This window comes from Netta rufina (genome assembly GCF_964035555.1).
Source record: "Netta rufina genome assembly, chromosome: 18".
In the NCBI taxonomy this organism is placed as follows: Eukaryota; Metazoa; Chordata; class Aves; order Anseriformes; family Anatidae; genus Netta; species Netta rufina.
In genome coordinates, this window is record NC_140142.1 from 3,315,887 (window position 1) to 3,343,603 (window position 27,717).

Below are 27,717 nucleotides of genomic sequence, written 5' to 3' on the forward strand. Positions count from 1 at the left end.
ACAGCTGTGCCCAGGAGCAGCTCCTCTGCACAGCACAGCAGGGCTGGGGGCTCTGACCACAGCTGGCACGCAGAGAGGAGAGAAGGAGAGAGGGCTTGAAGGCACTGAGGAGTGCAACAACAGAGGGCAGCGTGTGGCAGGACACATCTGCAGGCTCTTGACACCGTGAGGCTCTGGCAGCAGGGCACTGCAGGTGGGGTTGCCAGAGGGGTCTTCTACAGCTGGCACATCCAATGGCTGACAGCACCTGTTGGGATGGGTCTCGCTGTTTCTCCAGAGCAGAAAATGCTTTAGAGAATGGCATCTATGGTTGGACATTTAGAAAGGCTAAAACTGGGGTTACCTGAAGGGTAAGATTTTTTCTATAGTCTGTGTTTTGAGCTTATGGCAGTGGAGTGCAGATAGGTTTCATGGTAATTTGTTGTCAGCATTGTGTAGGAGACTGAGACTCTGGGAGCATTGCACTGAGAGATCCATATGTCAGAAATGAACTTCATAAAGTGTCTTCAGCCACCTCAGCTTAAAGATTGCACCAACGTCATGTTTGTGGACTCCTCAGGTTTTTACTGAGCTGACGCTAATCTGGCTCCTGGCAAGGATATGGGCAGATAGCAGGGACATGGGCAGGCAGTAAGAGGGAGCTGCTGCCAGAAATGTTGTGTTAGGGAGGGCTCAGGCACCTCCCTGCCATCCCCTGCAGGGCAGGCGCCTTCCCTGGGACACCCCCTGCTCTCCTCTCCCAGCAGCACAGCCTCTGCCCTGGTGTCCCCAGCAGGAGCTGCCTCGTCTGCAGGCAGAGCTGCAGCACAGGAGGGTCTGCTGAGTGTCCGTCTGTCCCTCCCTGGCCTTGCCTCCCCTGGCAGCAGCACGCTGGCATTCCTCTGGCTCCTCCAGCTGGCCGTGCTGCTGCTGATCTTGTTCCCAGGCTGGCTGGGGATGGGGTTTCACATGCCCATGGGGTGAGTCCCTGGTGTGCTTGGGGGAAGGGGAGTATGGGGACAGGGTGAGGGGTGTGGAGATGGGCACTTTGAGCTTGGATGTCTCTGCTCTCAGCAGTGTCCAGGTTATTCTCAGGTGAACTTCTGATTGCAGCTTTCATGCAGCACAGATCAACTGAATCCATGGATAGAATCCACAGGATCCACAGTATTTCACGTGCAATAAGAAAGAAACTTACAGGATTTCTGCCTTAGAGATTCTCCACAGGAGTAGTGGCTAAGCTAGAAGAAAAGATACAAGTCTTCCTATGTTATTTACCTCTTGGTGTAGGACAGGACTGACTCCTGCATTGCCTATAGCAGAGTCCTCTGCTCCAAAGCACAGCCTAAGGCAGCATCAATCCACATGCAAGAAAGGGATCTGCAAAATACCTTCATGGAAGTGAGCAAGCATTTTGTGAAACTTAAATGAGAAATGGAAATCCTTTTCCTTAGATAATTCTAATGTTAATAATCACCGTCTTTCTGTTCCTTGGGCAGGACCCCATGGCCAGAACAAGGAAATGCCCAACATCAGCTCTGTGAGCCAGTTCCTGCTGCTGGCATTCGCAGACACGCGCGAGCTGCAGCTCCTGCACTTCGCGCTCTTCCTGGGCATCTACCTGGCTGCCCTCCTGGGCAACGGCCTCATCCTCAGCGCCGTAGCCTGCAACCACCGCCTCCACACCCCCATGTACTTCTTCCTCCTCAACCTCGCCCTCCTGGACCTGGGCTGCATCTCCACCACTCTGCCCAAAGCCATGGCCAATGCCCTCTGGGAGAACAGGGCCATCTCCTATCAAGGATGTGCTGCACAGGTTTTCCTCTTTGTCTTGTTGATGTCATCGGAGTATTCCCTTCTCAGCATCATGGCCTATGACCACTACGTTGCCATCTGCAAGCCCCTGCACTACGGGAGCCTCGTGGGCAGCAGAGCTTGTGCCCAGATGGCAGCAGCTGCCTGGGGCAGTGGCTTTCTCAATGCTGTCCTGCACACAGCCAACACATTTTCCCTGCCCCTCTGCCAAGGCAATGCTGTGGACCAGTTCTTCTGTGAAATCTCCCAGATTCTCAAGCTCTCCTGCTCTGATGCCTACCTCAGGGAAGTTGTGGCACTTGTGTTTAGTATTTCTTTAGCCTTCGGTTGTTTTGTTTTCATTGTGGTGTCCTATGTGCAGATCTTCAGGGCAGTGCTGAGGATGCCCTCTGAGCAGGGCCGGCACAAAGCCTTTTCCACGTGCCTCCCTCACCTGGCCGTGGTCTCCCTGATGGTCAGCACTGGCATTTTTGCCTACCTGAAGCCCAACTCAATCTCTTCCCCATCCCTGGATCTACTGGTGTCACTTCTGTACTCAGTGTTGCCTCCAGCAGTGAACCCTCTCATTTACAGCATGAGGAACCAGGAGCTCAAGGATGCAGTGAGGAAACTGTTTTTGTATGTGCTTATTAAACATCAATATTGTTAATATTATTGTGATTTTTATCATATTATTTTTATCCTTAGTATTATTATCATATTTTAAACATTAATAATAATCCTGTCAGGACTACTATTGTATTTGAGAAATGAACATGACAGATTTTCATATCATTTTTCTTTTCTTTTTATTATTTTCATGACTTCTGATATTGGCTGAATTTATTTAGTAATTTTTTACTTTGAGTACATCTTCTAATCAACCTATTGAACTAGGCATGCTCTGTAGGTATAGACAATAAAGCAGACAGCATAAATTCACTGATCTCAGCTGCCATCTCTTCCCATGTACTCTGGAGCTGGGGGAGCAGCCCCAGCACACAGGAGGAGCTCAGGGCCAAGAGCCCAGCTGCTACATGGAGGAGCAGCCCCGGTGGCCCTCGGGGCTGCCTCTCACTGCCTGCTGGGCTCTGCCTCTCTGCTGCCTTCGGGTCGGGGCTGCTGCTTCCCTGGAGCCATGGCCATGGCCAGCAGCAGGACGTGGCCTTTTCCTTCCTACTCTCTTTTGGCTTCCACTTTGTTCTCTTGTGCTCTTGTACGTGGGTTAGCCGTCAGATCTCATGCACCTTGGTGACTGTCTTGATGTCCCTACAGTGGCATTTCTGCCACATCTCTGTATGCCTCTTCTAAAGCTGGTGTCAGAAATACACCCAAGGAGCTCCTCCCTCGACAGGCTTCTTGTTTTTCGGGGCTTCAGGATGGATCAGTCCCATAGTGATTACTGAAGGACAAAGGACTGGACTGGGATCTGACTTCTTGATAGCACATGGCCCAGCAAACAGTAATAAGTGGCATGGCCTTGGCATGTCCTGCAGTTACTGGGTCTGATGGCAAATGGCATCCTGGAGAGGAATGTGGAGCTGCTCTGTGCCTGGGCCAGGCCTCTTGTGCTGGCCTGGGGAGCGGGGCTGGCCCTGCAGGGCACAGGCACTGTGTGCTGGGGATCTCCCAGGCAAGAGACCAGGGCTCCTGCAGCTGCACCATAGCCAGCCTCCTCGTTTCTCACCTCAACCAGAAACTACACATGCGTGAGCTGCCTGCTTCCTCCCCCTCTAGAGGGAGAGGAGGAAACACATCTAGAGAGAGAAGTGAAAGGACATAAAAACTCACAGAGAGATAGACACATAACGAAGCGAAAGGAAAAGAAAAAAATAAAGAAAAAGGAATTGCAACCCCAAACATGAGGAATATTTAGTAACTCATCGGTTCCCACAAGCAGATTGCTGTGCTGCCAGTCTCTGAGAAACTGCTACCTTGTCTTGGAAAGATGACCCCAGTATTTACTGCCAAGCACCATGTTATGTCTGAGGTGGACTGAGCAGAGCTCAAGTGCTCAGTCTGGTGTGAGCAGGCAGAGGAGAGCTCTGCAGCCCCAGGGCACACAGCAGCCCCAGCAAAGGAGCCTAGCGAGTGATTCCTTGCAGCCCTGGGGCAGTGGCAGTGACCCCATGAGCTGGGTCTGCCTCCCAGCCTGCCCAGCATGGCCCTGCAGAGTGCCCCCGTGCCCTGGGCACAGCTCCCTCGCTCTGCAGAGCAGCACCTCTGGTTGTCATGTCAAAATCAAAAGATTTCAGCTTTTGCCTAAAGTCATCCTCCACGGCTGCTTTCAGTTTTCTACACAGAGGCAGCCAGTGCCTCCAAGATCCCTGGAGGAAAATGAAGCATGCCTGAGGGCCTGGAAAAAATTAGCCTGAATCCATTCTGGAACCAAAACTTAACATCAGGAAGCTCACTTCTGTGGTTGTGCAGAGCTGCTGGGCACATGGTGCAGGGTGTTCCTAGACATGTTTGTGTCCTCTTCCATTTTGCCTTAAGCGCCACTTCTGTCTTAGGAATGGAGTAGCCAACAGAGGTGAGACAGATACTCTGAGATCATGAGAGCCATCAGAAAGCTAATCCCAACAAGATTACTGCTATGGGGAGGTCAGCTGAACCCTGGCTAAGAGTGATGTGGGATTTAGGGGAGGGAAGAGGAGCTAGGGCAGCAGAAATCCATGATTTGGAAGATGAAAAAATGTTCAGATAATGTTCATGCTATTCTAACACTGACTTCAAAAATTCATGTGAGGCCCTTCCAAGGTCTCAACCTGTAAACTTAATCCCTAACCCTTAATGCTACACCACACCCTGACAGGAATCCACTACTCTAATGCCAGAACTCATAGTGTCCCTTGAAGCCAAAACTCAGCCCATAGCCTCTTTCCCTTACCCTTACTCTTTTGTTTACCTTGATCCCTGCCCTTAATCCTAGCATTGAAATGCTCTGTTTAACCCTAGACACCTTCTTTACAGACCTAAACAAAACCCTAAACCACAAAGCTTCCCCATACCCTAAGCACAGACAGCACACCTTAAACAGAAGACCAAACACTTCCACTAAATTTGCCTTAATCTCTAACTCAGAAAGATGAGCCCTAGCCCCTAACACCATACATGAACATCTAACACCCAAAGCCCCTCTTCCTGTGCATTAACCTCCCCACCTTCAAGCCCTCTAACTTTAGGTGCTTGGCCCCTTGAGTCAGGGCAGGAACCGTGAGGTTGCCATGAGGTCTCATGGCATTCAAAACCAAGTGAGGACTGAAATCTGGCAGTGGCCCTGCTAGGCCAGCAGAAGGCACCTGCTTGGCATGCTGACTGGGGGATCCCCTCTGCCTACACACCCAGGAGGACCCAGGCAGAAAGGAGGCCCCAATATGGGTTGTCCTGTCCCTTCTGCTTGAGTCCATGAGTGGGCATCAGCAGGCACAAGGCTTGGCTGTGTGTAGCCAAGAAGCTGCAAGGCCAGCAGCAGGCCCCTGGCTTGGAAGCTGCTGCTGAGGTGACTTGTGTCTGGTTGGCTGAGAGGCCACAAGGAGCCTGCTGGGTTGGGATGCCTACTTCAGGAGGGATTTCCACCCTGATCTCCATTCCTTTGGTAGTAGGAAAGAGCAGAAAAAAAAAAAAATCCACAAAGTGTACCTTGGATGTTAAGCATTGGCCACAAGGAGGAAGAAATGTCCCTCAAAGGGTCGTGCTGTGCTGCCAGAGGTCACCCTCTGATTAGACCGTCGCTTTGTCTTTCAAGGAAAATCTGGTGAGGGCTGATGAGACATGGGTGAAAGCAAGGGATGAAAGCAAGGTGATGAACAGAGATGGGTGTCTGCAGACTGCAAGGAAATAGTTCAGACTACGGGACAGCAAAGGAAAGCCTGCAGGGGAGAAGGCAGAGGGTGCTGGTAGAAATGGCAGGCCCAACAGCCCTGAAATTTCTTTCCTCTTGGCTAGAGCTTAGGAGATATGTTATATTCATTCTGATGAGGCCTCACCGATTCCTTGCAACCCTGTACAGCACCACGGAGGTGTCACACCAGTGTTGTTCTCATGGCATCACACTGACCACCACATCCCACAGACCCCAGGAACAGCCTTGAGCCAGATGTGGGGGTGCAGAATCTCCTCTCGCAGTTCCAGGGGTCAGGCCTTGGCTCTTCTGCTTCACTAAAACCAACAAAGACATTTCTCAGCACAGTGCTTTGCCTGTCTGTAACCATGGCCTCCAATTATGTGCCCTAACAAGGCCCTGGGGAGGCTTTGTTAGTAACAGCCCTCAGTGGGGCCCATTAATACTCCAAGTCACTTCAGCTTTTCCTCCTGACTTTACTTGCTCAAGCGGTTACATCACTCTCCTCTCAGTACCTGAGCTTCATAGACTCAGCACCAAAATACACCATGGACCTCATTAAAATGCAGAAACTCCTAACATCTCTTCAATAGTTTCTTCAAGCCTTCATGCCTTGTATAGCCAATTACAGAGTTTGCATGGCGTACTTAAGGAAGAAAATTTCAAAAAGCAGCTCATAGAAAATATTTTCAGTTTTTAAAGGCTGAATTTTGCTGCATTTCAGTTTTGAGCATCATTCTCCTATTGCTGTTCATCCAGGGTAACTTCTTTGGAGACCTTCTTCGGGAGGAAAAGCAGAGTCTGGAGGTCAGACACCCTCCCTGCCAGCAGTGGTCTTTGTCACTGTAAATGCAGCCCAGCCCACACATGAAACCCTTTCTAAGACAACTTGGGTTCCTTGATAACAAATAAAATAAAATAAAACCAAAAATAAAATAAAATAAAATAAAATAAAATAAAATAAAATAAAATAAAATAAAATAAAATAAAATAAAATAAAATGAAACATAAAATAAATAAAAAAAATGAAACCTAAAATGAAATAAAGTAAAATAAAATTTAAGTGACTTTTGGAACCTGAGAATTTCTGTTTGAATTGCAGTAGACACCTAGATATCCATGGTATCTCTTTGGTCTTCTGTGGAAAACTCAGGATGAAAACGAAAGAAAATATATCTTTAAGTTGCTGTAGCTGTACCCATGAGCTTGGCTGCTTTTGGGAAATTGCCCCTTTCAGACAGGAAAACCTAAATTGAGTAATGTGAAAAGACCTGCCCAGTCAATAGAGAAAGGCAGAGTACTACTTCCTGGTCTTTAGATGCAGAAGGTAAAAAGAATTGCATTGTGCCTGACACTACTCTGGGACGTGTCACCCAGGTCAGGCAACTTTGCCTTAGTGCTGACAAGGCCATCACTATATCACGCTCCCAAGCTCTACATTTACACCTTGGTTCTCCAGTGGATGAACCAGCTCATCAGTTTTCTACCTGGGAGATCCTCTACCCATACCCAAATCTCTTCTTCCTCTCTTGCTTGACCAGCACAGTGACTGGGATGTGGAACACCCTCATCACTCATCTGGTGCCTGACACCAAACACCTGCAGATGCCCGTGGCCTTCTTTCTGGGGGAGAGTTGTCCTCCTTGCACAGTTCCAGCACCCTGCATCAGATGCTGGCCAGCTTCCTGGCTGGGGACAGCACCCCCTTTGCTCACAGAGGTGGCAGCACTCTCACCTGCTGTCATGGTTTAACCTGGCCGGCAGCTAAACACCATGCAGCCGTTCGCTCACCCTCCCCCTCCCTCTCTGGGACGGGGGAGAGAAATGGAAAGTGAAGCCCGTGAGTTGAGATAAAGACAGTTTAATAAGACAGGAAAATAATAATAATAATAATAATAATAATAATAATAATAATAATAATAATAATAATAATAATACAATGATGATAATAGTACTACTACTAATAATATGTACAAACAAGTGATGCACAATGCAATTGCTCACCACCCGCTGACCGATGCCCAGCCTAACCCCGAGCAGTCCGGCCCCCTCCCCCCGGCTAGCCACCCCTATCTATTGTTTAGCATGACGTCAGATGGTATGGAATACCCCTTTGGCTAGTTCGGGTCACCTGTCCTGGGTCTGTCCCCTCCCAGCTCTTACTGCACCCCCAGCCTGCCTGTTGGCAGGACACAGCAAAAGGCTGAGGTGTCCTTGGCTTGGTATAAGCACTGCTCTGCAACAATGAAAACATCGGGGTGTTATCAGCACTCTTCTCATCCTAAGCCAAAACACAGCATTCCACCAGCTACCAGGAAGAAAATTAATTCTGTTCTAACTGAAACCAGGACACCTGCACCTTCTGCATGACCGCAGTGCTTCCTGCTGGGGGCCATGTCCTACGGTCAGCCCTGGGCTGTATGCCACCCCTGTTCTCTGCAAGGCTCGAGAAGTGGAAGGTCTGACTCCAGAAGGCAACTGTACCTGAACCAGGGGAATTTCTCTCATGTACAGAAGTTATTTCTTCTCCTCCCAGCTATTCTTCTGTGGCCCCAGTGTCATAGAAACCTCTTGTACGGTTTTGCCCCATTGCTGGAGCTGTCCTGCAGTGTCACGGTGATACTCATGCTCTTTGATTTCATAATCTACATTTTGGATCCAATCTTCCTCTTCCCTCCCATACAGTTTTCATGTGTGTGCGTCCTGTGTTGGCAGGCCCAAGGTCTTGTCCACCTGCTCTTTAGTCCTCATGAGTGTCACTGTTTTCTGTGACACCACCCTCACTGTCTGTGTGAAGCCCATAAAGGCTGTGCTCAGAGGTTTTAACCAAGCCCTTTCCCAAACCTTCATCATCCCCCTGCTCAATCCTCAGCTTGCTTAGCAGTTGAGTGGGAAGGGTGAGAGACATGCTGGTGGAACTGCTCCAGACGTTGTCATAAGATCTATCTGAGAGGCCTTGGAAAGGACAGGTTGATCAGAGGTTCCTCGGGACTTGGAAAAGGCAGATGTCAAACACATCTTGTACTTAAAGGTCAAGCAGAATGATGATTAAGCCTAATCATGAACTAGAATGTCAGTGTTAGCCCTAGCCCTCACCCAAGAACTAAACAAAACTCTGACCCACAAGGCTTGCCCTTATCCTACACCTTGAGCAGGCATCTTGAGCAGAACACCAATCCCTTTCTCAAAGCCCTTCCATTGCATTAGCCCTAGAAGTTGACCTCTAATCCCTAAATGTTAAATTGACCGCCTAACCCTCCACCACACACACAGCAGATCTCATCTTCAAACCTACTCCTATCCCTAATTTCAGCTGTTTGTCCCCTTGGGGCAGGGCAGTGACTGTGATGTCCTTGAGCAAGGAGTCACTCTCCATCTTTTTATAAGCCCCCTTTAAGTACTGAAAGGCTGTGATGAGGTCATCCTGGAACCTTTTTTTCTTCAGGCTGAAGAGCCCCAGCTCTCTCAACCTTTCTTCATCGGAGAGGTGTTCCAGCCCCTTGATCATCTTCATGGCCCTCCTCTGGACCCGTTCTAACAGACCCACACCCTTCTTGTGCTGGCGGCCCCAGTCCTGGATGCAGGACTCCAAGATGAGCCTCACAAAGGCAGAGTAGAAGGGGTGAATCACCTGCCTCCACCTGCTGGCCACTCCTCTCTTGATGCAGCCTAGAATGCAGTTGGCCTCCTGGGCTACAAGCACACACTGCTGGCTCATGTCGAGCTTTTTGTCCAGCAGAACCCCCAGGTACCTCCCTGCAGGGATCCTCTCAATGAGTTCTTCTCCCAGCCTTTCCTCATATCTGGGATTTCCCGAGCCCAGGTGCAGCATCTTGCACTTGGACTTGTTGAACCTCCTTAGATTCACAGGGACCCAAATTTCAATCTTGTACAGCGCTCTTTGGTTGGCACCCCTTCCTCTGTTGCATCAACTACACCACTCAGCTTGGTGTCATCTGCACACTTGCTGAGGGTGCACTCAATCCCACTATGTCATTGATAAAGATATTAAACTGTACCAGTCCCAAGACAGACCCATGAGGTACACCACTCATCACCTGCCTCCACTTGGACATAGAGCCATTGAGCACCACTCTCTGGGTGTGACCTTTAGGCCAACTCTTTATCCACTGAATGGTGCAGCCATCAAATGCATATCTCTCTAATTTGGAGATCAGGATGTCATGTGGGACCATGGCAATGGTCTTACAGAAGTCCAAGTAGATGACATCGGACGGTCTTCCCTTGTCTGATGTGATCACTCCATTGTAGAAAGCCATCACATTGGTCAGGCAAGATTTACCTTTTGGAGAAGCCATGCTGGCTGTCTGAGATCACCTCTTTGTCTTGCATGTGCCTTGACATCGATTCCAGGAGGATCTTTTCCATGATCTTTTGAGGCACAGAGGTGAGGCTCACCATTCGGTAGTTCCATGGGTTCTCATTTCTACCCTTTTTAAAAATGGGAGCGATGTTTCCTTTTTCCAGTCAGCAGGGACTTCACCTGACTGCCAGGACTCTTCAAATATGATGGAGAGAGGCTTGACGACTACATCAGCCAGTTCCCTCAGGACCCTGGGATGCATGTCACCAAGCCCCATAGACTTGTATGTGCTCAGTTTCTGCGGGTGGACTCAGACCTCCTCTATACTTAGAGCAGGAGGGACTTTGCCCCCCGGCCTCCATCTATGGGTTCAGGGAAGTGAAAGACTTGGGAAGCCTGACTGGCAGGGAAGACTGAGGCAAAGATGTTGTTGAGTCCCTCAGCCTTCTCCATGTCTGTCATTACCAGTTCACCCTTCTCATCCATCAGAAGGGGGTACACTCTCCTTGGCCTTCCTTTTCTGAGCAAAGTACCTATAGGATCTCTTCCTATTATTACTCGCATCCCTTGAGAAGATCAGTTGCATCCATACCTTGGCTTTCCTTATCCCATCCCTGCACATCCAAAACTGAAACATGTGAGAGGGCCTGGGAAAAGTAACCCTGGATCCACAGAAGCCACTTGGGAAAGAAAACTTGTAGCTCGGGAGCATGATTTTGTGGAGGTGCAGAGCTGATGGGCACATTGTGCAGGATGCGTCTAAAGATCTTCATGCCCTTTTCCCTCCTGACTACAATGCCACTTCCTTCTCAGGAATGGAGGAGCCAACAGAGGTGAGACAGATACACTGAGATGGTAAATATCATCAGAAAGCTGATCCTAATAAGATATGGGGAGGTCAGGAGCAGCCTGAACAAGACACGTGAGATTTTGGGGTGGTAAGAGGAGCATGGCCAGCAGAAATTAATGATTTCATAGAGGTAAGAGCATTCATGCAATGTCGATGCTGCAGTAACACTGATTTAAAACAGTAATGTATGTCCCTTACCTTACTGGAAACAGTGATTTTAATCCCTAAACCTAAATGCTACTACAACACTCTGAAAGGAATCAATTTTCTCTCTTGATAACCATAATCCCTTCACTTAACACTAACATTAAAATGCTCTATTTAACCCTAAACACCTTGGCAGATGTAAAACACCCGTAAACCACAGAGCTTGTCCATACCTCAACCACAGACGTGACAGCACAAGCAGATCACCAAACACTCCCACTAAAACTTTGCTTAATCTCTAACCCAGAAAGTAAAAAGAGATACCGAGGGGGCCAGAGAAAATTCAGCTCTGCCTCAGCATCTCCTGCCCCAGCAGGAGCAATGTGACTGTGGCAGGGACTGTGAGGTCACTTCTGTCTCTGCCCTTGATAGGGCAGCAGCAGGAACGTGTCACGCAAAGGGACTGTGAGGTCACTTGTGTCTGGAGGTGGCAGGTCAGCCTTGACTTCTCCCTGGGATCTGCACTTTTGGGCTGACATCTGGCAGTGGCCCTGCTAGGCCAGCAGAAGGCACCTGCTTGGCATGCTGACTGGGGGATCCCCTCTGCCTCCAGAGCCAGGACGACCCAGGCAGAAAGAAGGCCCCCATATGGGTTGTCCTGTCCCTTCTGCTTGAGTCCATGACTGCACAGCAGCAGGCACAAGGCTTGGCTGTGTGTAGCCAAGAAGCTGCATGGCCAGCAGCAGGCCCCTGGCTTGGAAGCTGCTGCTGAGGTGACTTGTGTGTGGTTGGCTGAGAGGCTGCAAGAAGCGTGCTGGTTTTGGGATTCCTACTTCAGGAGGGGTTTCCACCCTCATGGAGCTTCGTTTGGTAGTAGGAAAGAGCAGCAGAAAAAAACTGCCACAAAGTGTGCGTTGGAAGGATGGCACTGGCCATGAGGAGGAAGAAATATCCAGGGGAACAACTGGTCTTGTTGCTAGTAACAGAGGCAAAGAAGGCATTAAGTGTCTCAGCCTTTACCTCATCCCTTTTCACCAGGTTTTCCCCCCAAAATCCAATAAAGGATTATGATTCTCCCCAATCCTCCTTCATTTAAAATAGTTTTTTTTTATTATTATTTTATTATTATTTTTTTTTGTCTTTGACAGTAATAGATGGATTGAGATCCAGCTGGGCTTTGGCCCTTCTAATTTTCACCTGCAGAGCCCCATAACATTCAGGACACGATTCCAGAGAAACTGACAGCATGCATGAGAAGAAAGCGCAGCAAATGTGGAACCTGACAGCCTTCCATCCCCTGCCCTTGAGTGACTGTGCTGCAATTCCATTTAGCTGGTTACTCCTGAAAAATCCAAATTTCCCTGCAACTCTTGCTGCTGCTGCTGTCTAGTCAGATATAGCACAATTACACGAAGGTTGAACTGTCTGCCTGCTGACATTAACAGCTGATAGAATCGAACATCACTGCGGGTGAACCTTAAGAAACTGCAGGATTTTGACTTCAGAAAACTCTTGACTTTCACATGGAGAAGAGCCCAGTCCTGTACCAGAGGAAGAGAAACCCCACACATCAGGGCAGACTGGGACACTGCTGAGTGAGTAGTGCCCAGGAGGAGGAGGCCCTGGGTACAACGAGGGATGCCATACGAGCAGTGGTGCCTGCTCACGAGGAACCAGGCCAGCTTCCTACACAGCTGCCTTACAAGGAGCATGGCCACCAAGAAGATCTGAGGTATCACGCTCAGCTCAGATCTGCTGTGACACCACAGAGATAAGGGTCTGCAGCCAGAAAGGAAGGATGTGGAGGTCTCAGAGTCCCTAGCAAAGCCATGTATAGACAGGATAGAGGACTGTGACAAGGCTGGAAGTCCCAAAAGGACCAGGTCTTTGTGTCCATGGCCATGGCTGTTTTCTCTGCCACTGAGGCCTATGAGGAGACAGCTTATCTTTGAAGAACCAGGACCTCGCAGCCTCCTCGCCCCCACCCATGAACCAGGCAGGGGCTGTAGCATTCTCCTGCACTTGACAATGCACATCCCCATCTCCTACTGCCCCACAAAGAGCCCTGAGCAACCTGTAAAGGAAAGTATATCCCTTTCAAAGCACTTGGGGTCAAGGCCTGGCCCTTGTGCTTGGTGACACACATCCACGTTTCCTACACATCAGTGTCACCTTCACATTGCCTTTGTCTCCTTGTCCTCACTGCCTCCAATGTCCTGCTCTAACGAGGTCCAAGGGAGGCTGTGTCAGTGCTGGCCCTCAGGGGGACACTGCAGGAAACTTGCCTCTGACTTGGACTTCTGGAGAGCTGTCTTCAATTGCCTCTGAGTGCCTGAGGTTCGTGGGCTCATCAGCAAAGCCCCCAGAGGGGTGATTGCAGTGCCTTGGGCTGGTGCTGTGCTGCTGAGCTGGGCCAGGCTCTTCAGACAGAGAGAGCTCGTGGCAAGAGGGCCGTGGTGCAGAGAGACAGCTGTGCCCAGGAGCAGCTCCTCTGCACAGCGCAGCAGGGCTGGGGGCACTGCCTGCAGAGACAGAGTGCTTAAAGACAGGCAGAAGTGGCAGGATGCACAGAGCTCAGTGGTGGAGAACACTTCCCAGCCCTGAACCTGGTAAGTCTTTGGCTTGAGGGCAATGCAGTGGCAGGTCCTGGAGGAAGGAGAAGCCGGGGGTGCAGGCAGGGGTGCCCAGGGCTGTGGTGCAGAGCAGGGTCCCTGCGGTGCCCCAGGGGCTGTGTGCCAGGGCAGGGCCTCTGCCACCTGCCAGGCTCAGTACTCAGCCTGCCCAGGGAGCCCAGGGGCTTGGGCAGAAGAAGGGCAGGGCAGGAGCTGCCTGCAAGGAGAAGGCACTTTCTGCACTCTCTGCCTGCCTCTTCCTGCTCTGATTGTGAGGTAGGCTCTGTGTTAACAGAGTGGCTGGATTTGCACAAGTGACTGAGCTTCCTATTGCACTGAACGGAGACATGAGCAGGTGGTTAGTGATGAAACTCAGAATATCCCTTCCCTTCTCTTTGCTTTCAGACTGCACCAGGGCTTTTCTGAGCTGTTCTTTAGGACCTGAAATCAAGATGTGATTTTTTAACACAACCTCTGAGCACAGCCATACCCCAGGTAAGTGCTGCAAGCAGACAGCAGCCAGAGGATGGACAGAGCAGCCCTCCTGGATGTGCCCTCTGGCTGAGGTTTGCCCCCACAGCAACAACATTTCCCACTGCAGTGGAGCAGAGGTGGCTGCTGTGTACAGGACACTCAGCAAGCACAAATCAGGGCTACAACCAGGGAGAGAAAAAAAGGGCACCTTGAAAGAAAGGCAATGTAAAGGCTTTAATGAGAAAAGAAATGAGTATTGTTCAGGGAAATTTCCCCTAACAGTCTGTATTTTAACTTCTTTGCAGTGCCCTTGACGAACGGCAGGAAATGCCCAACATCAGCTCTGTGAGCGAGTTCCTCCTGCTGGCATTCGCAGACACGCGCGAGCTGCAGCTCCTGCACTTCGCGCTCTTCCTGGGCATCTACCTGGCTGCCCTCCTGGGCAACGGCCTCATCCTCAGCGCCGTAGCCTGCCACCACCGCCTCCACACCCCCATGTACTTCTTCCTCCTCACCCTCGCCCTCCTCGACGTGGGCTGCATCTCCACCACTCTGCCCAAAGCCATGGCCAATGCCCTCTGGGACACCAGGGCCATCTCCTATCAAGGATGTGCTGCACAGGTCTTTTTCGTTGCTTTCTTGTTTGGAGCAGAGTTTTCCCTTCTCACTGTCATGTCGTATGACCGCTACATCGCCATCTGCAAGCCCTTGCACTACGGGAGCCTCCTGGGCAGCAGAGCTTGTGCCCAGATGGCAGCAGCTGCCTGGGGCAGTGGCTTTCTCAATGCTGTCCTGCACACGGCCAACACATTTTCCCTGCCTCTCTGTCGAGGCAATGCTGTGGACCAGTTCTTCTGTGAAATCCCCCACATCCTCAAGCTCTCCTGCTCAGATGCCTACCTCAGGGAAGTCGGGGCACTTGTCTTTAGTGTTTCTTTAGGCTGTGGTTGTTTTGTTTTCATTGTGGTGTCCTGTATGCGGATCTTCAGGGCAGTGCTGAGGATGCCCTCTGAGCAGGGCCAGCACAAAGCCTTTTCCACGTGCCTCCCTCACCTGGCCGTGGTTTCCCTGTTTGTCAGTACTACCATATTTGCCTACCTGAAGCCCCCCTCCATTTCCTCGCCATCCCTGGACTTGGTGGTTACACTTCTCTACTCGGTGGTGCCTCCAGCTCTGAACCCCATCATCTACAGCATGAGGAACCAGGAGCTGAAGAATGCAGTGAGGAAACTGTTTCAATACATGCTTCTTAAGCATCCATGATGTGTTCAGAAGATGTATTCTTAATAATATGCAAATATTTTTATTCACATTATATTGTATCATTTTTATCATTACAAGTGTTATCATAACATTGTCATTAATAATAATCCTATCAGAAATCAAAGGATATTTGGGAAAATGATAGAACATTTTAAAAATTACTTTTCTCTGTTAATATTTTAACAATATTTTGGTTTTTTTATAACATATTTATCAGCATTCTGAATGTTACATTTTGTGTTAGTTTTTACCGTATCTAATGTACACACAGATCCAGGCTTCCTAGGTAGATAAAGACAATAAAGAAGTCAGCAGAAATTCATTGGTCTCAGTATCCCTCTCTTCCCATCTCCTCTGGAGCTGGGGGAGCAGCCCCAGCATGCAGGAGGGGCTCAGGGCCAAGAGCCCAGCTGACACATGCAGAAACAGCCCCGGTGGCCCTCGGGGCTTCCCCTCACTGCCCGCTGGGCTCTGCCTCTCTGCTGCCTTCGGGTCGGGGCTGCTGCTTCCCTGGAGCCATGGCCATGGCCAGCAGCAGGACGTGGCCTTGTCACTGCTGCTCCCTTTGGCTTCCTCATTGTTCTCTTGTGCTTTCACATTCAACTAAGTCTTGAGGTCTCATGTATCTTGCTGACAATCTTGTTGTCTCTACAGTGGCATCTCTTTCATTGCACAGCTCTTCCAAATCTGGTGCTAGGAATATACCCAAGGAACTGCTGCATGAATGGGCCTCTTGCTTTTCAGGGCTTCACTGTGGATCAGAATTTCAGAGTGCTCAGTGTAGTGCTGGACTGGGAGCTCCCTTCTTGGCTGCACATGGCTCAGCAAACAATAACTGGCCTTGACTGGCCTGGGACTGTGTTTAGTCTGATGGCAAATGGCATGCTGGAGAGGAATGTGGAGCTGCTCTGTGGCTGGGCCAGGCCTCTTGTGCTGGCCTGGAGAGCGGGGCTGGCCCTGCGGGGCACAGGCACTGTGTGCTGGGGATCTGCCAGGCAAGAGAGCAGGGCTCCTGCAGCTTCACAGACCTCCATCTCCTGACCTGGCGCTGGTCCCAGCACGGGGGCTTCTGGGGAGGCCAAGAGCTGCCTTTGTGCCAGCAGCTACGGTGCCTTACAAGGGGCTAGGGCTGTGGTGGCCATGCCCAGAGCCCTGCAGCAGCCAGTGGTGGGCACTGCCCTGGGGCCAGCACAGCCTGGGCTGCTGGGCTGGGGAGAGGGCAGGGAGGTGGGGAGAGGTGGGCAGGGGCTGGGCTGGGCTGGGCAGTGCCCGGCAGAGGGCAACAGCAGCGTCAGGGAGCGGTGGCAGCATGCAGGGGAGGGCTCCCAGCAGGGCTTGGTGCTGCAGAGCCAGGGCTGTGCAAAGGGAGCCCAGAGCTGCAGGGGCAGGGGAGAGGAGGCCGCTCTGGGCCCTTGCTGGCCTGGGCAGAGCTGGAAGGGGGCCCAGGGCATTTGTCCCCTCCCCACAGCCTGCCAGCACGTCTGCTGAGGGCCAGAGTGGCTGCTGCAGGGGCAGGGAGCTCAGCATGGCCCTTGCAGCCCCCTGCCCTGGGTCTGCCTTTGCCCTTGGCCTCAGCCCTGGCCTTGGCTCTGCTGGCAGGAGCTCTCTTGCCATGTGCTTCCTGGCCTCCCCTCGCCTGCGCACAGCTGCTGCCCAATCAGGCCGCTGCCACAAACGTGTCTTCACCAGCAGCACCACCCGTTGGGCTGCTTCTGATGGCCTCCCCCAGCCCACTGCCTTGATTCCTTGTCTCTGCTCGGCCCCACCTCTGCGGGCTGCTTCTCCTAGTGTTCCTGGACAATTGGGTTTACTGGACTGTGTATATTTAAAGGCCTGGCACATCAGACCCACAAATGTATCAGGCTCTACTGCACACTGGTGCACAGAGTACTATAATGCCATTAAGCTAGAAAGAGGTAGAACCCACCTGTATTTCTGGAGTGACAAGGGGATCCCATTAACTGTACTGGAGGCTGATGTGAGTCGAACTGGAAAGAAATGGCAAAAGCACCCGATTGGGACTGGCCCGGAGGCTATGTGCATCCTCGGCGTAGACTGCTTCAGGAGAGGGAATTCAGAGTTCCAAGAGGGCACCACAGGTGGGGCTTTGGCAGAGCTGCCTTGGAGACAAAGGACATGAACCAGTTGTCTACCTTGCTTGGCCTTCCACAGAATCCTTCTGTTGGGGGTTTGCTGAGGGGTGAAGAACAGCAGGTGCCAATGGCTTCCATGGTGGCACACCTGAGGTAGCGTTGCGCTATCCGAGACTCTCTGATTGCCATCCATGAGCTGAGTCATTGACTGGAGAGCCAAGGTGTAGATGCAGAGCTTGGCAGCGTGGTTTAGTGATGGACTTGTCAGCACTAAGGTAAAGATGTATGACCTGGGTGACACGTCCCAGAGTAGTGTCAGGCACAATGCAATGCTTTTTGCCTTCTGCATCTATAGCACAGGAAGTAGGACTTTGCCCTACTCTATTGACTGGGCAGGTCTTTTCACTTTATTCTATTTAGGTTTCTTTGTCTGGAAGGGGACAATTTCCCCAAAGAGGCCAATCTCATGGGTACACCTACAGCCAATAAAGGTATGTTTTCTTTATTTTTCACCCTGAGTTTTCCACAGATGACCCAAGGTAGTCCATGGATGTCCCGGTGTCTACTGAGAGTCAGGCTGAATTTCTCAGGATCCAATGGTCATTTCAATCTTACTTTATTTATTTTATTTTATTTTATTTTATTTTATTTTATTTTATTTTATTTTATTTTATTTTATTTTATTTTATTTTATTTTATTTTATTTTATTTTATTTTATTTTATTTTATTTTATTTTATTTTATTACTTTAACTGTTTCCCGAGGAACCCCTGACTTGTCTTAGAAAGGGTTTCATGTGCTGGGCTGGGCTGCAGTTACAGGGACAAAGACCACTACTGGCAGTGGACGTGTCAGACCTCCAGACTCTGCTTTTCCTCCTGATGCAGGTCTGCAAAGAAGTCACCCTGGATCAATAGCAATAGGAGAATGATGTTCAAAACTGAAATGCAGCAAAATTCAGCCTTTGAAATAAGAAAATCTTTTTATTAGGTGCTCTTTGAAATCTTCTTCCTTAACTACATCTTGCAAGCTCTGCAAGTAGCTGCACAAGGCATGAAGTCTTAAAGACAACTATGAAAGAGATGTTAGGAGTTTCTGCATTTTAATGAGTTCCATGGTGTATTTTGGTGCTGAGTCTATGAAGCTCAGGTACTGAGAGGAGAGTGATGTAACTGCTTGAGCCAGGAAAAGTCAGGAGGAAAAGTTGAAGTGACTTGGAGTATTAATGGGCCCCTCTGAGGGCTGTTACTAACAAAGCCTCCCCAGGGCTTTGTTAGGGCAGGTAATTGGAGGCCATGATTGCAGACAGGCAAAGCACTCTGCTGATAAGTGTCTTGGTTGCTTTTGGTAATGCAGAAGGGCCAAGGGTTGGCCCCAGCCACTGGAACAGGAGATCCTGCACCCCCACATCTGGCTCAAGGCTCTTCCTGGGGTCTGTGGGATGTGGTGGGCAGGGTGATGCCAAGGGAAGAACAGTGGTATGTCACCTCTGAGCTGCTGTACATGGTTGCAAGGAGTCAATGAGGCCCCATTGCAACGAGTATAACATCTCTCCTCATAAGCTCTAACCAAGGAGACAAATATCTCAAGGTTCTTAGCACCTTCCTGTTGCGAAGCACGGACGAAAGCACGACAGACACCAGCAGAGTCAGATCATGCTTCACCATTTTATTGCCCAAATAGCCCAACTTTTATAGTGAATTTTACAGGGGTGGACAGTGTTTCACACAAGATTATTGGTCAAAAGCACTCAGACAAACCGTTAAGAAAATAACACCACCTGCAAGAAAAGAACCCCCCTTTTGATTAGAAGTTAGGAAAACAACCCCCTTTGTGCTTAACGGCCACGTAGACCTAGTCCTTGAGGCCAGCTGCTGATAACAATATTATCTGAGTTCCTCAATTGGGTGATGTGGGAGTCATAGCAGTGGGAGCTTCTCACAGTTACTCTGGCAGCTTGGTTTGCTCAGCTACAGCAGGCCCTGAGATTTCTAAGGCCTACCCCTGGTTGCTTAAAGCAAGCTTAGATCGAACAATTATGCCAATTCCCAACACCTTCCCTTTTTACCAGCACACTCTGCCTTCTCCTCTGAAGGCTTTCCTATGCTGCCCCACAATTTATCCTATTTCCTTGAAGTCTTCATACAGCCATCTCTGTTCACCAATTTGCTCTCAAACCTGGCTATCTCCAATGTCTCGTCAACCCTCACGAGCTGTTCCTTGAAAGACAAAGCCATGGTCTGATCAGAGGGTGACCTGTGGGACAACAGCATGACCCTTTGAGTGACATTTCTTCCTCCTCGTGGCCAGTTCCAAACTTCCACGGCACACTTTGTGGCAAGATTTTTTCTCCTGCTCTTTCCTACTAACAAAGAAAGATCCATCAGGGTGGAAACCACTCCTGAAGTAGGCATCCCAACCCAGCAGGCTCCTTGCGGCCTCTCAGCCAACCAGACACAAGTCACCTCAGCAGCAGCTTCCAAGCCAGGGGCCTGCTGCTGGCCTTGCAGCTTCTTGGCTAGACACAGCCAAGCCTTGTGCCTGCTGCTGTGCAGTCATGGACTCAAGCAGAAGGGACACGACAACTCATCTGGGGGCCTTCTTTCTGCCTGGGTCGTCCTGGCTCTGGAGGCAGAGGGGATCCCCCAGTCAGCATGCCAAGCAGGTGCCTTCTGCTGGCCTAGCAGGGCCACTGCCAGATGTCAGCCCAAAAGTGCAGCTCCCAGGGAGTAGTCAAGGCTGACCTGTCACCTCCAGACACAAGTGACCTCACAGTCCCTTTCTGTGCCACGTTCCTGCTGCTGCCCTATCAAGGGCAGAGACAGAAGTGACCTCACAGTCACTGCCACAGTCACATTCCTCCTGCTGGGGCAGGAGATGCTGAGGCAGAGCTGAACTCCTCAGAGCATTCCCACCCATCTCCTCCTTGTGGCCCACAAGCTGATCAGGTCCATGGCCCAACACATTCATTTGGAATTAGGGTTTTGTTTAGGTCTCTTAAGCAGTTTTCTAGTGTTAAATAGACTATTTTAGTGCTACTATTAAGGGCAGAGATCAGAGTGATTAAGAGAGTAAGAGCTAGGATGAATCAGCTATGGGCTGAGTTTTGTCTTCAAGGGATACGTTGAGGTCAGTCATTAGAGTAGTGGATTCCTGTCAGGGTGCTGAGTAGCAATTAGGTTTAGAAATAAGTTTACAGGTTGAAGCTGGGGAATAGCCTTGTATGACTATTTTAAGTCACAGTTACAGCAGCATCAGCATAACCTGAACCCTCTTACCTCTACAAAATCCTTAATTTTGGCTGGCCAAGCCCCTGTTCCCTCCTCTCAGTCTCACATTTCTCCTGGCCAGGCTTCTCCTGATTTCCCCATATCAGTTATCTTTTTAGGGGCATGCTTATGATGCCTTTCATGATCTTAAACTATCTGTCAGTGTTCTGTTGGCTACTCTATTTCTGAGAAAAGAGCCACTTAAGACACGATGGAAAAGGACACCAATGTCCATCCTGCACAATGTGCCCAGCAGCTCTGCAGTGCCACAAAAGTGTGGTTCCTCCCTACAAGTTTTCTTTCCAGAATGGCTCCTATGGCTCCAGGGTAACTCTTCCCAGGCACTGAGTTCCCCAGGCCACACCACTCTTGCTCGCAGGCCCCACGTGTCTCTCCAAGCCTCCCTTCTGCCCCTGCAGTAGTGGCACCTCACTGCAGCAGGTTGGTGCATCTCCAGGCTCAGGGGTGTTTCCTGAGGGCCTGCCCTGTGTGGGTAGTGGTGGGGAGGAAGAGAGCAAGGTCATCTCCTGGGGCATGGCTGAGCACAGCCCAGCCATCCTGCACAACGGGCAGGTCCCTGCTCCCAGGCTGAGGCACACATGCAAGTTGGACATTTCTCCATCCACCCAGCTTCACGCAGGGACCTTCAGCCCTGTCCCCCATTCGGTACTCACCACTTCCTTCTCATCCACCCAGACATAGATTGCTTTCCCTCTGGGGACTCAGGCAGGACTTTAAGGATCTGCTAAAGCCCTGAGTGTCCTTGTTTCTCACAGCCTTCTCATCCATTGTGGGGACAAAGACTGGCTGGGACTGCATTTCTCTCTGCAGATCAGGCCGTGTGGTGCTGTGTTTTTGATATGTGACCAGAGCAGTGTTGGTCACCTGTGGTTCTGATCGCTGTTCCTGAGCAGTGCTTGCACAGCATCAAGGCCTTCTCGGCTTCTCATTCTGCCCCAGGAGTCAGTTGGCTGCAGGTGGGCAAGAGGCTGGGAGGAGAACCTGCAGTGACAGCTGACCCAGCCTGAGCAGTCTGAGCTGCCCATGCACTCCTCAGATTCACCTTGTTTGTTACCTGAAACGACCTTGCACAGTCATTTTATGAGGTTCTAATCACTACCCACTGAGCACCCTGTCCCTGGAGATCCCCTGACATCTCCTGGAAGCTCCAGATTCCTCTCCAGGTTGGCATCAGCACAGTCCCAATCAGATGAGTCCAAGATGAGTTGTCATCTCCTTAGGCAAGTGCTGCCCCAACGAGAGTGCTTAGTCCTACTCTTGGTCCCTCACAGACCTCCATGGGAATTTCAGCCTCTGTCCCACACTCCATGAAGAAGCCCAGAAAACAGAAGAGCAGGGAGCAACCCCTTGGCTGTGTTCCTGATAGCACATTTGGAAGAGGTGTCCAGGCTCCTGGGTTTGCCCTGAGAAAGACCCTCTTGGTACTGTGGTGCTAGCAGGGAGGCCAGCTGTGACCCAGGGCTGCACAGTGCCTGCTGCTGCCTGCAGCCACAGGGATGCCACTGCAGAGACAACAGGACTGTCACCAAGGCATATGAAAACTCAAGACTAGCACAGAAAGAGGTACAGTGTGGAAGCTAAATGAGAGCAGCAGTGAAAAGACCACATCCTGCTGCTGGCCATGGCCATGGCTCCAGGGAAGCAGCAGCCCCGACCTGAAGGCAGCAGAGAGGCAGAGCCCAGCGGGCAGTGAGGGGCAGTCCCAAGGGCCACTGAGGATGCTCCTGCATGTGGCAGCTGGGCTCTTGATCCAGAAACCCTCCTGCATGCTGAGGTTGCTCCCCCAGCTCCAGAGGAGATAGGAAGAGACTGACACCAGTGAATTTCTGATGGATTTCTTTTTGGGTTTACCTACACAGGAAGCCAACTTCTATCGGAAAATAATTGACTTCTACGGTGCTAGGAAAAATATTATTTAAACAAAAGTGAAATAATGAGAGAAAATAACAATACAGATATTTAATAATGGAAGATATCATGTTATTTTCTTTCTTAGAAAAGCCTGGATTTCTAATATTAGGCATAGTATTATAGGTGAATTTGCTGAAGATGTGTGTATTCAAGTAGAGTCCTGATGGAATCCCTTAGTTCCTGGTTCCTCATGCTGTAGATGAGGGGGTTCGCTGCTGGAGGAACCACAGTGTACAGAACTGTAACCACCAGGTCCAGGGATGGAGAGAAGATGGAGGGGGGCTTCAGGTAGGCAAACATGGCAGCGCTGACCATCAGGGAGACCACGGCCAGGTGAGGGAGGCACGTGGAAAAGGCTTTGTGCCTGCCCTGCTCAGAGGGAATCCTCAGCACTGCCCTGAAGATCTGAACATAGGACACCACAATGAAAACAAAACAATCAAAGCCTAAAAAAACACTAAACACAAGTGCCCCAACTTCCCTGAGGTAGGCATCTGAGCAGGAGAGCTTGAGGATCTGGGGGATTTCACAGAAGAACTGGTCCACAGCATTGCCTTGGCAGAAGGGTAGGGAAAATGTGTTGGCCGTGTGCAGGACAGCATTGAGAAAGCCACTGCCCCAGGCAGCTGCTGCCATCTGGGCACAAGCTCTGCTGCCCAGGAGGCTCCTGTAGTGCAGGGGCTTGCAGATGGCAACGTAGCGATCATAGGCCATGATAGTGAGAATAGAATATTCTGCTGCTATAAAGAAGAGAAAGAATAAGACCTGTGCAGCACAGCCTTGATAGGGGATGGCCCTGGTGTTCCAGAGGGCATTGGCCATGGCTTTGGGCAGAGTGGTGGAGATGCAGCCCACGTCGAGGAGGGCGAGGTTGAGGAGGAAGAAGTACATGGGGGTGTGGAGGCGGTGGTTGCAGGCTACGGCGCTGAGGATGAGGCCATTGCCCAGGAGGGCAGCCAGGTAGATGCCCAGGAAGAGCGCGAAGTGCAGGAGCTGCAGCTCACGTGTGTCTGCGAATGGCAACAGGATGAACTCAGTGATGGTGCTTCTGTTGGACATCTGTTTTTTTGGGATGTGTTCCTGCACATAGAAGAGGAAGAACAGTAGTAACGTACAAAAGATTTATCAGAGAAAAATTAATCCCATTTCTTATCTAATATCACCAGAAAAGTTGTCCACTTCCAGTAAGACATTTGGCAGGTCCCTTTCATGAGTTCTTCCTGATGCTGCCTGAGGGTATCCCTGGGAGCAGGGGCCTCCTTTGTGGGCAATGGAAGAGTCAGTTATGCCCAATAGCCAGAGGAAAGGCAGAACCTGGGGTAATCTCAGACTCACTTCACTGCTGATATCAAAGAACCTTGCCCCAGTGTTGCTCCCGGGTTAACCAACTTCAGAGCATATATATATACACAGATTTCTTTAATTTTTATTTTATATGGTCAGATTTTTTGTGGTTGCTAACCTACCACACCTGCTGAGTTTTTATGAAACAGAAACCCTGAGCATTTCTCCTGCACTTGAAGGGAAACTTTGTGCATCCTAAGAGCAAAAGAGGCAGTCCATATAGTGCGAAGTGTCCTTTAGTGAGGACAGACAATCTGTCCATCAGTGCTGGTCTCAGCTGCCCTGTGAGAGCTGCAGGAAAGTTCTACTCAGAGGTTGACCTGAGAAGAACCTGAACACTGCTGAGAGTAGAGACATCGAGGCTCAAAGTGCCCATCTCCCGATGCCTCACCTTCTCCCCATACTCCCCTTCCCCCAAGCACACTGAGGGCTCTCCCCATGGGAATGTGAAACCCCCATCCCCAGCCAGGCTGGGAACAAGACCAGCAGCAGCACGGCCAGCTGGAGAAGCCAGGAGGAATGCCAGCGTGCTGCTGCCAGGGGAGGCAAGGCCAGGGAGGGACAGATGGACACTCAGCAGACCCTCCTGTGCTGCAGCTCTGCCTGCAGAGGAGTCAGTTCATGCTCAGTGCAGGTGATCTGTGCTCATCTCAAGCAAGGAGAGACTCTCAAAGACAGGGCACTGGCCATTGGAGGGTTTGTAGCTCCTTAATATCAGCTAGAAAAAAACATGTGAGGACCACAAGGATGATGTTGGTGGAGTCTGTGGGCTGAAGTGTGGGAAGGGACTTTATGAAGTTCATTGATGAAATATTGATCCCTCACTGCAATGTTCTAGGAGTCTCAGTCTGCAGTACAAACCTGACCACGTATTACCATGAAACCAGCCTCCACTCTACCGCAGGTATCTGCAAGCACAGGCTACAGAAAATGTCTTGCCTTTCAGGTAGCCCCTGCCTTGGTCTTCCTCTTGAAATATGCAATCATAAATGCCATTCTCTACAGCATTTTTACTCCTTTCTGGAGAAACAGAGAGACCCACCCTGCCAGATGCTATCAGCTGTCGGATGTGCCAGCTTTAGAAGACCCCTCTGGTAACCCCACCTGCAGTGTCCTGTTGCCAGAGCCTCACGGTGTCGAGAGCCTGCAGATGTGTCCTGCCACACGCTGCCCTCTGTTGTTGCACTCCTCAGTGCCTCCAAGCCCTCTCTCCTTCTCTCCTCTCTGTGTGCCAGCTGCGGTCAGAGCCCCCAGCCCTGCTGCGCTGTGCAGAGGAGCTGCTCCTGGGCACAGCTGTCTCTCTGCAGCGCTTGCCAGGAGCTCCGCTTGTGCCCAGGAGCCCGGCCCAGCTCAGCAGCACAGCACCCAACCATGGCATCGCTTGCTCTGTGCCCTTGGGCTCCCTCGAGGTGTCCCCAAGGCCTCAGTGCTGACAGCTCCCCAAGGCAGCAGGGTCTCTGCTGGGGTGTGGTGGTTGAAGAAGACTGAAGGCATCACTGACTGTTTCTCTTCTGTAGATGTCAGAGACTGATTTTTAAGTGTGATTTGTGCTGTTGGACTGTGGTTGTCAAACATGAGTACAAATGTTTCCCTCCCTTAACCCCTATTCTGTTCCCAGTGTATTGCAGGACACATCAGCCATGACAGGCAGGGATCATTTCACCCCTCCGAACGTGTTCTAACAAAAGAGGGGGGACCAGAATGCTGTAAAAGGTTTCCATGAAGGAAATAGGACACTAAGACACCATTCATTGAGTTTCCCTAGCTGTCCATCTGGGAGATCCTCTACCCATACACAAATATCTTCTTCCCCTGTTAATTGTCCAGCACGGTGACTGGGATGTGGAACACCCTCATCACTATGCTGGTACCTGACACCAAACACCTGCAGATGCTCGTGGCCTTCTTCCTGGGGGAGAGTTGTCCTCCTTGCACAGCTCCAGCACCCTGCGTCAGATGCTGGCCAGCTTCCTGGCTGGGGACAGCACCCCCTTTGCTCACAGAGGTGGGAGCACTCTCAGCTGCGCCTTCTGCATGACCACAGTGCTTCCTGCTGGGGGCCATGTCCTACGGTCAGCCCTGGGCTGTATGCCACCCCTGTTCTCTGCAAGGCTTGGGAAGTGGAAGGCCTGACTCCAGAAGGCAGCTGTACCTGAACCAGGGGAATTTCTCTCATGTACAGGAATTCTTTCTCCTCCTCCCAGCTACAGTTCTGCGGCCCCAGTGTCATAGACACCTTCTGTGGTTTTGTTCCATTTCTGGAGCTGTCCTGCAGTGCCACGGTGATACTCTTGGTTTTGCTTTCAAAATTTGCATTTGTATCCAATCTTCCTATTCCTAATCATGCAGATTTCATGTGTGTGTGCCCTGTGTTGGCAGGCCCAAAGCTTTATCCACCTGCTCTTCTGTCCTCATGAGTGTCACTTTTTTCTATGGCACAATCATCATTTTCTGTGTGAAGCACAGAACAGCCCACCTCACAGATCTTAACCAAGCTCTTTCCAAACCTTCATCATCCCCTGGTCAATCCTCAGGTTTCTTAGTGGTGGTGTGGGAAGGGTGAGAGAGGTGCTAGTGGAGATGCTGACATTGTCATAAGACCTATCTCAAATACCTTGGAAAGGACAGATGGATCAAAGACTTTCCTCAGGATTTGGAAAAGGTAGACGTCAAACCCATCTTCTAGTAGAGGGGCAAGCAGAAGGATGATTAAGCCTAACCAAGGAGAAAAGTGCCAGCCTTAGCCTTAGGCCCCAAACCAGACCTAAACTGAAGTCCTCAAAGCTTGCCCTTATCCTAAACCCTGAGCAGGTTCCTTAGGCACAAAACCAAACAATTCCTTGAAGCCCTTGCCATTCCTTTAACCCTGGAATGTGACCTCTAATTCCTAAACATTAACCTGATCATCTAACCCTCAAAGCCCTCCACCCTGCACACAGCACATCTCAGCTTCAACCTCACTCCTACCCCTACCTTGTGTGGTTTTTATGCTTGGGGTAGGGCAGGGACTGTGAGGTCCTGCAGCAGTCCCATGGCATTGGAAGAGGCATATGAGGTGACAGGTATGTGATCAGATCACAGTCCACAAGGAGGAGCTGGCTGGGAATGCTGGGATGGGATCAGGTGTGCCTCAGGATGTGCTGGGCCTGCAGGAGGCACATGGCTGTGAAGGAGTCTGAGAGGTCACTTCTGTCTCTGGAGGTGACGGACCTCCAGGAGGAATGTGGCACAGATAGGGACCGTAAAGGGCAGAAGCATGCACATGGCATTGAAGATGATGGTGAGGCATCTTCTGTTGTGGTCAGGTGAGAGACCATAGGAAGGCTGATGGGGTGGGAGTCATGCTTGAGGTAGAGCTCGTGAGACCACAGAATCAGAGAATGGCTCCTGTTGGAAGGGACCTTAAAGGTCATCTAGTTCCAACCCCCCCGGCCGTAAGCAGGGATGCCCCCCATGAGATCAGGTTGCCAGGGCCCTTTGCACAGGAATCCCTTCCTCTGTTGCATCAACTACACCTCTCAGCTTGGTGTCATCTGCACACTTGCTGAGGGTGCACTCGACCCCACTATGTCACTAATAAACATATTAAACCGTACGGGTCCGAGGACAGACCCCTGAGGTACAAGACTCATCACCAGCCTCCACTTGGACACAGAGCCATTGAGCACCACTCTCTGGGTGTGACCTTCAGGCCAACTCCTTACCCACTGAATGGTTCACCCATCAAATGCATATCTCTCTAATTTGGAGATCAGGATGTCGTGTGGGACCATGGCAATGGTCTTACAGAAG

General features: G+C 50.6%; 3 protein-coding genes across 3 annotated transcripts; 2 read left to right on the forward strand and 1 right to left on the reverse strand.

Annotated features, from left to right (window-relative positions):
- Nucleotides 1–1,501: 1,501 nt before the first annotated feature.
- Nucleotides 1,502–2,443, forward strand: LOC311216199 (olfactory receptor 14J1-like; the record flags this gene model as incomplete). The annotated part of the gene is made up of 1 exon (XM_084297745.1): nucleotides 1,502–2,443. One exon carries the CDS (start codon nucleotides 1,502–1,504, stop codon nucleotides 2,441–2,443), a length of 942 nt encoding a protein of 313 aa, XP_084153871.1.
- An 11,908-nt stretch (nucleotides 2,444–14,351) lies between these two features.
- LOC311216200 (olfactory receptor 14C36-like) lies at nucleotides 14,352–15,287 on the forward strand (the record flags this gene model as incomplete). The annotated part of the gene is made up of 1 exon (XM_084297746.1): nucleotides 14,352–15,287. One exon carries the CDS (start codon nucleotides 14,352–14,354, stop codon nucleotides 15,285–15,287), a length of 936 nt encoding a protein of 311 aa, XP_084153872.1.
- A 7,411-nt stretch (nucleotides 15,288–22,698) lies between these two features.
- Nucleotides 22,699–23,640, reverse strand: LOC311216201 (olfactory receptor 14A16-like; the record flags this gene model as incomplete). The annotated part of the gene is made up of 1 exon (XM_084297747.1): nucleotides 22,699–23,640. One exon carries the CDS (start codon nucleotides 23,638–23,640, stop codon nucleotides 22,699–22,701), a length of 942 nt encoding a protein of 313 aa, XP_084153873.1.
- Between the last annotated feature and the right edge of the window lie 4,077 nt (nucleotides 23,641–27,717).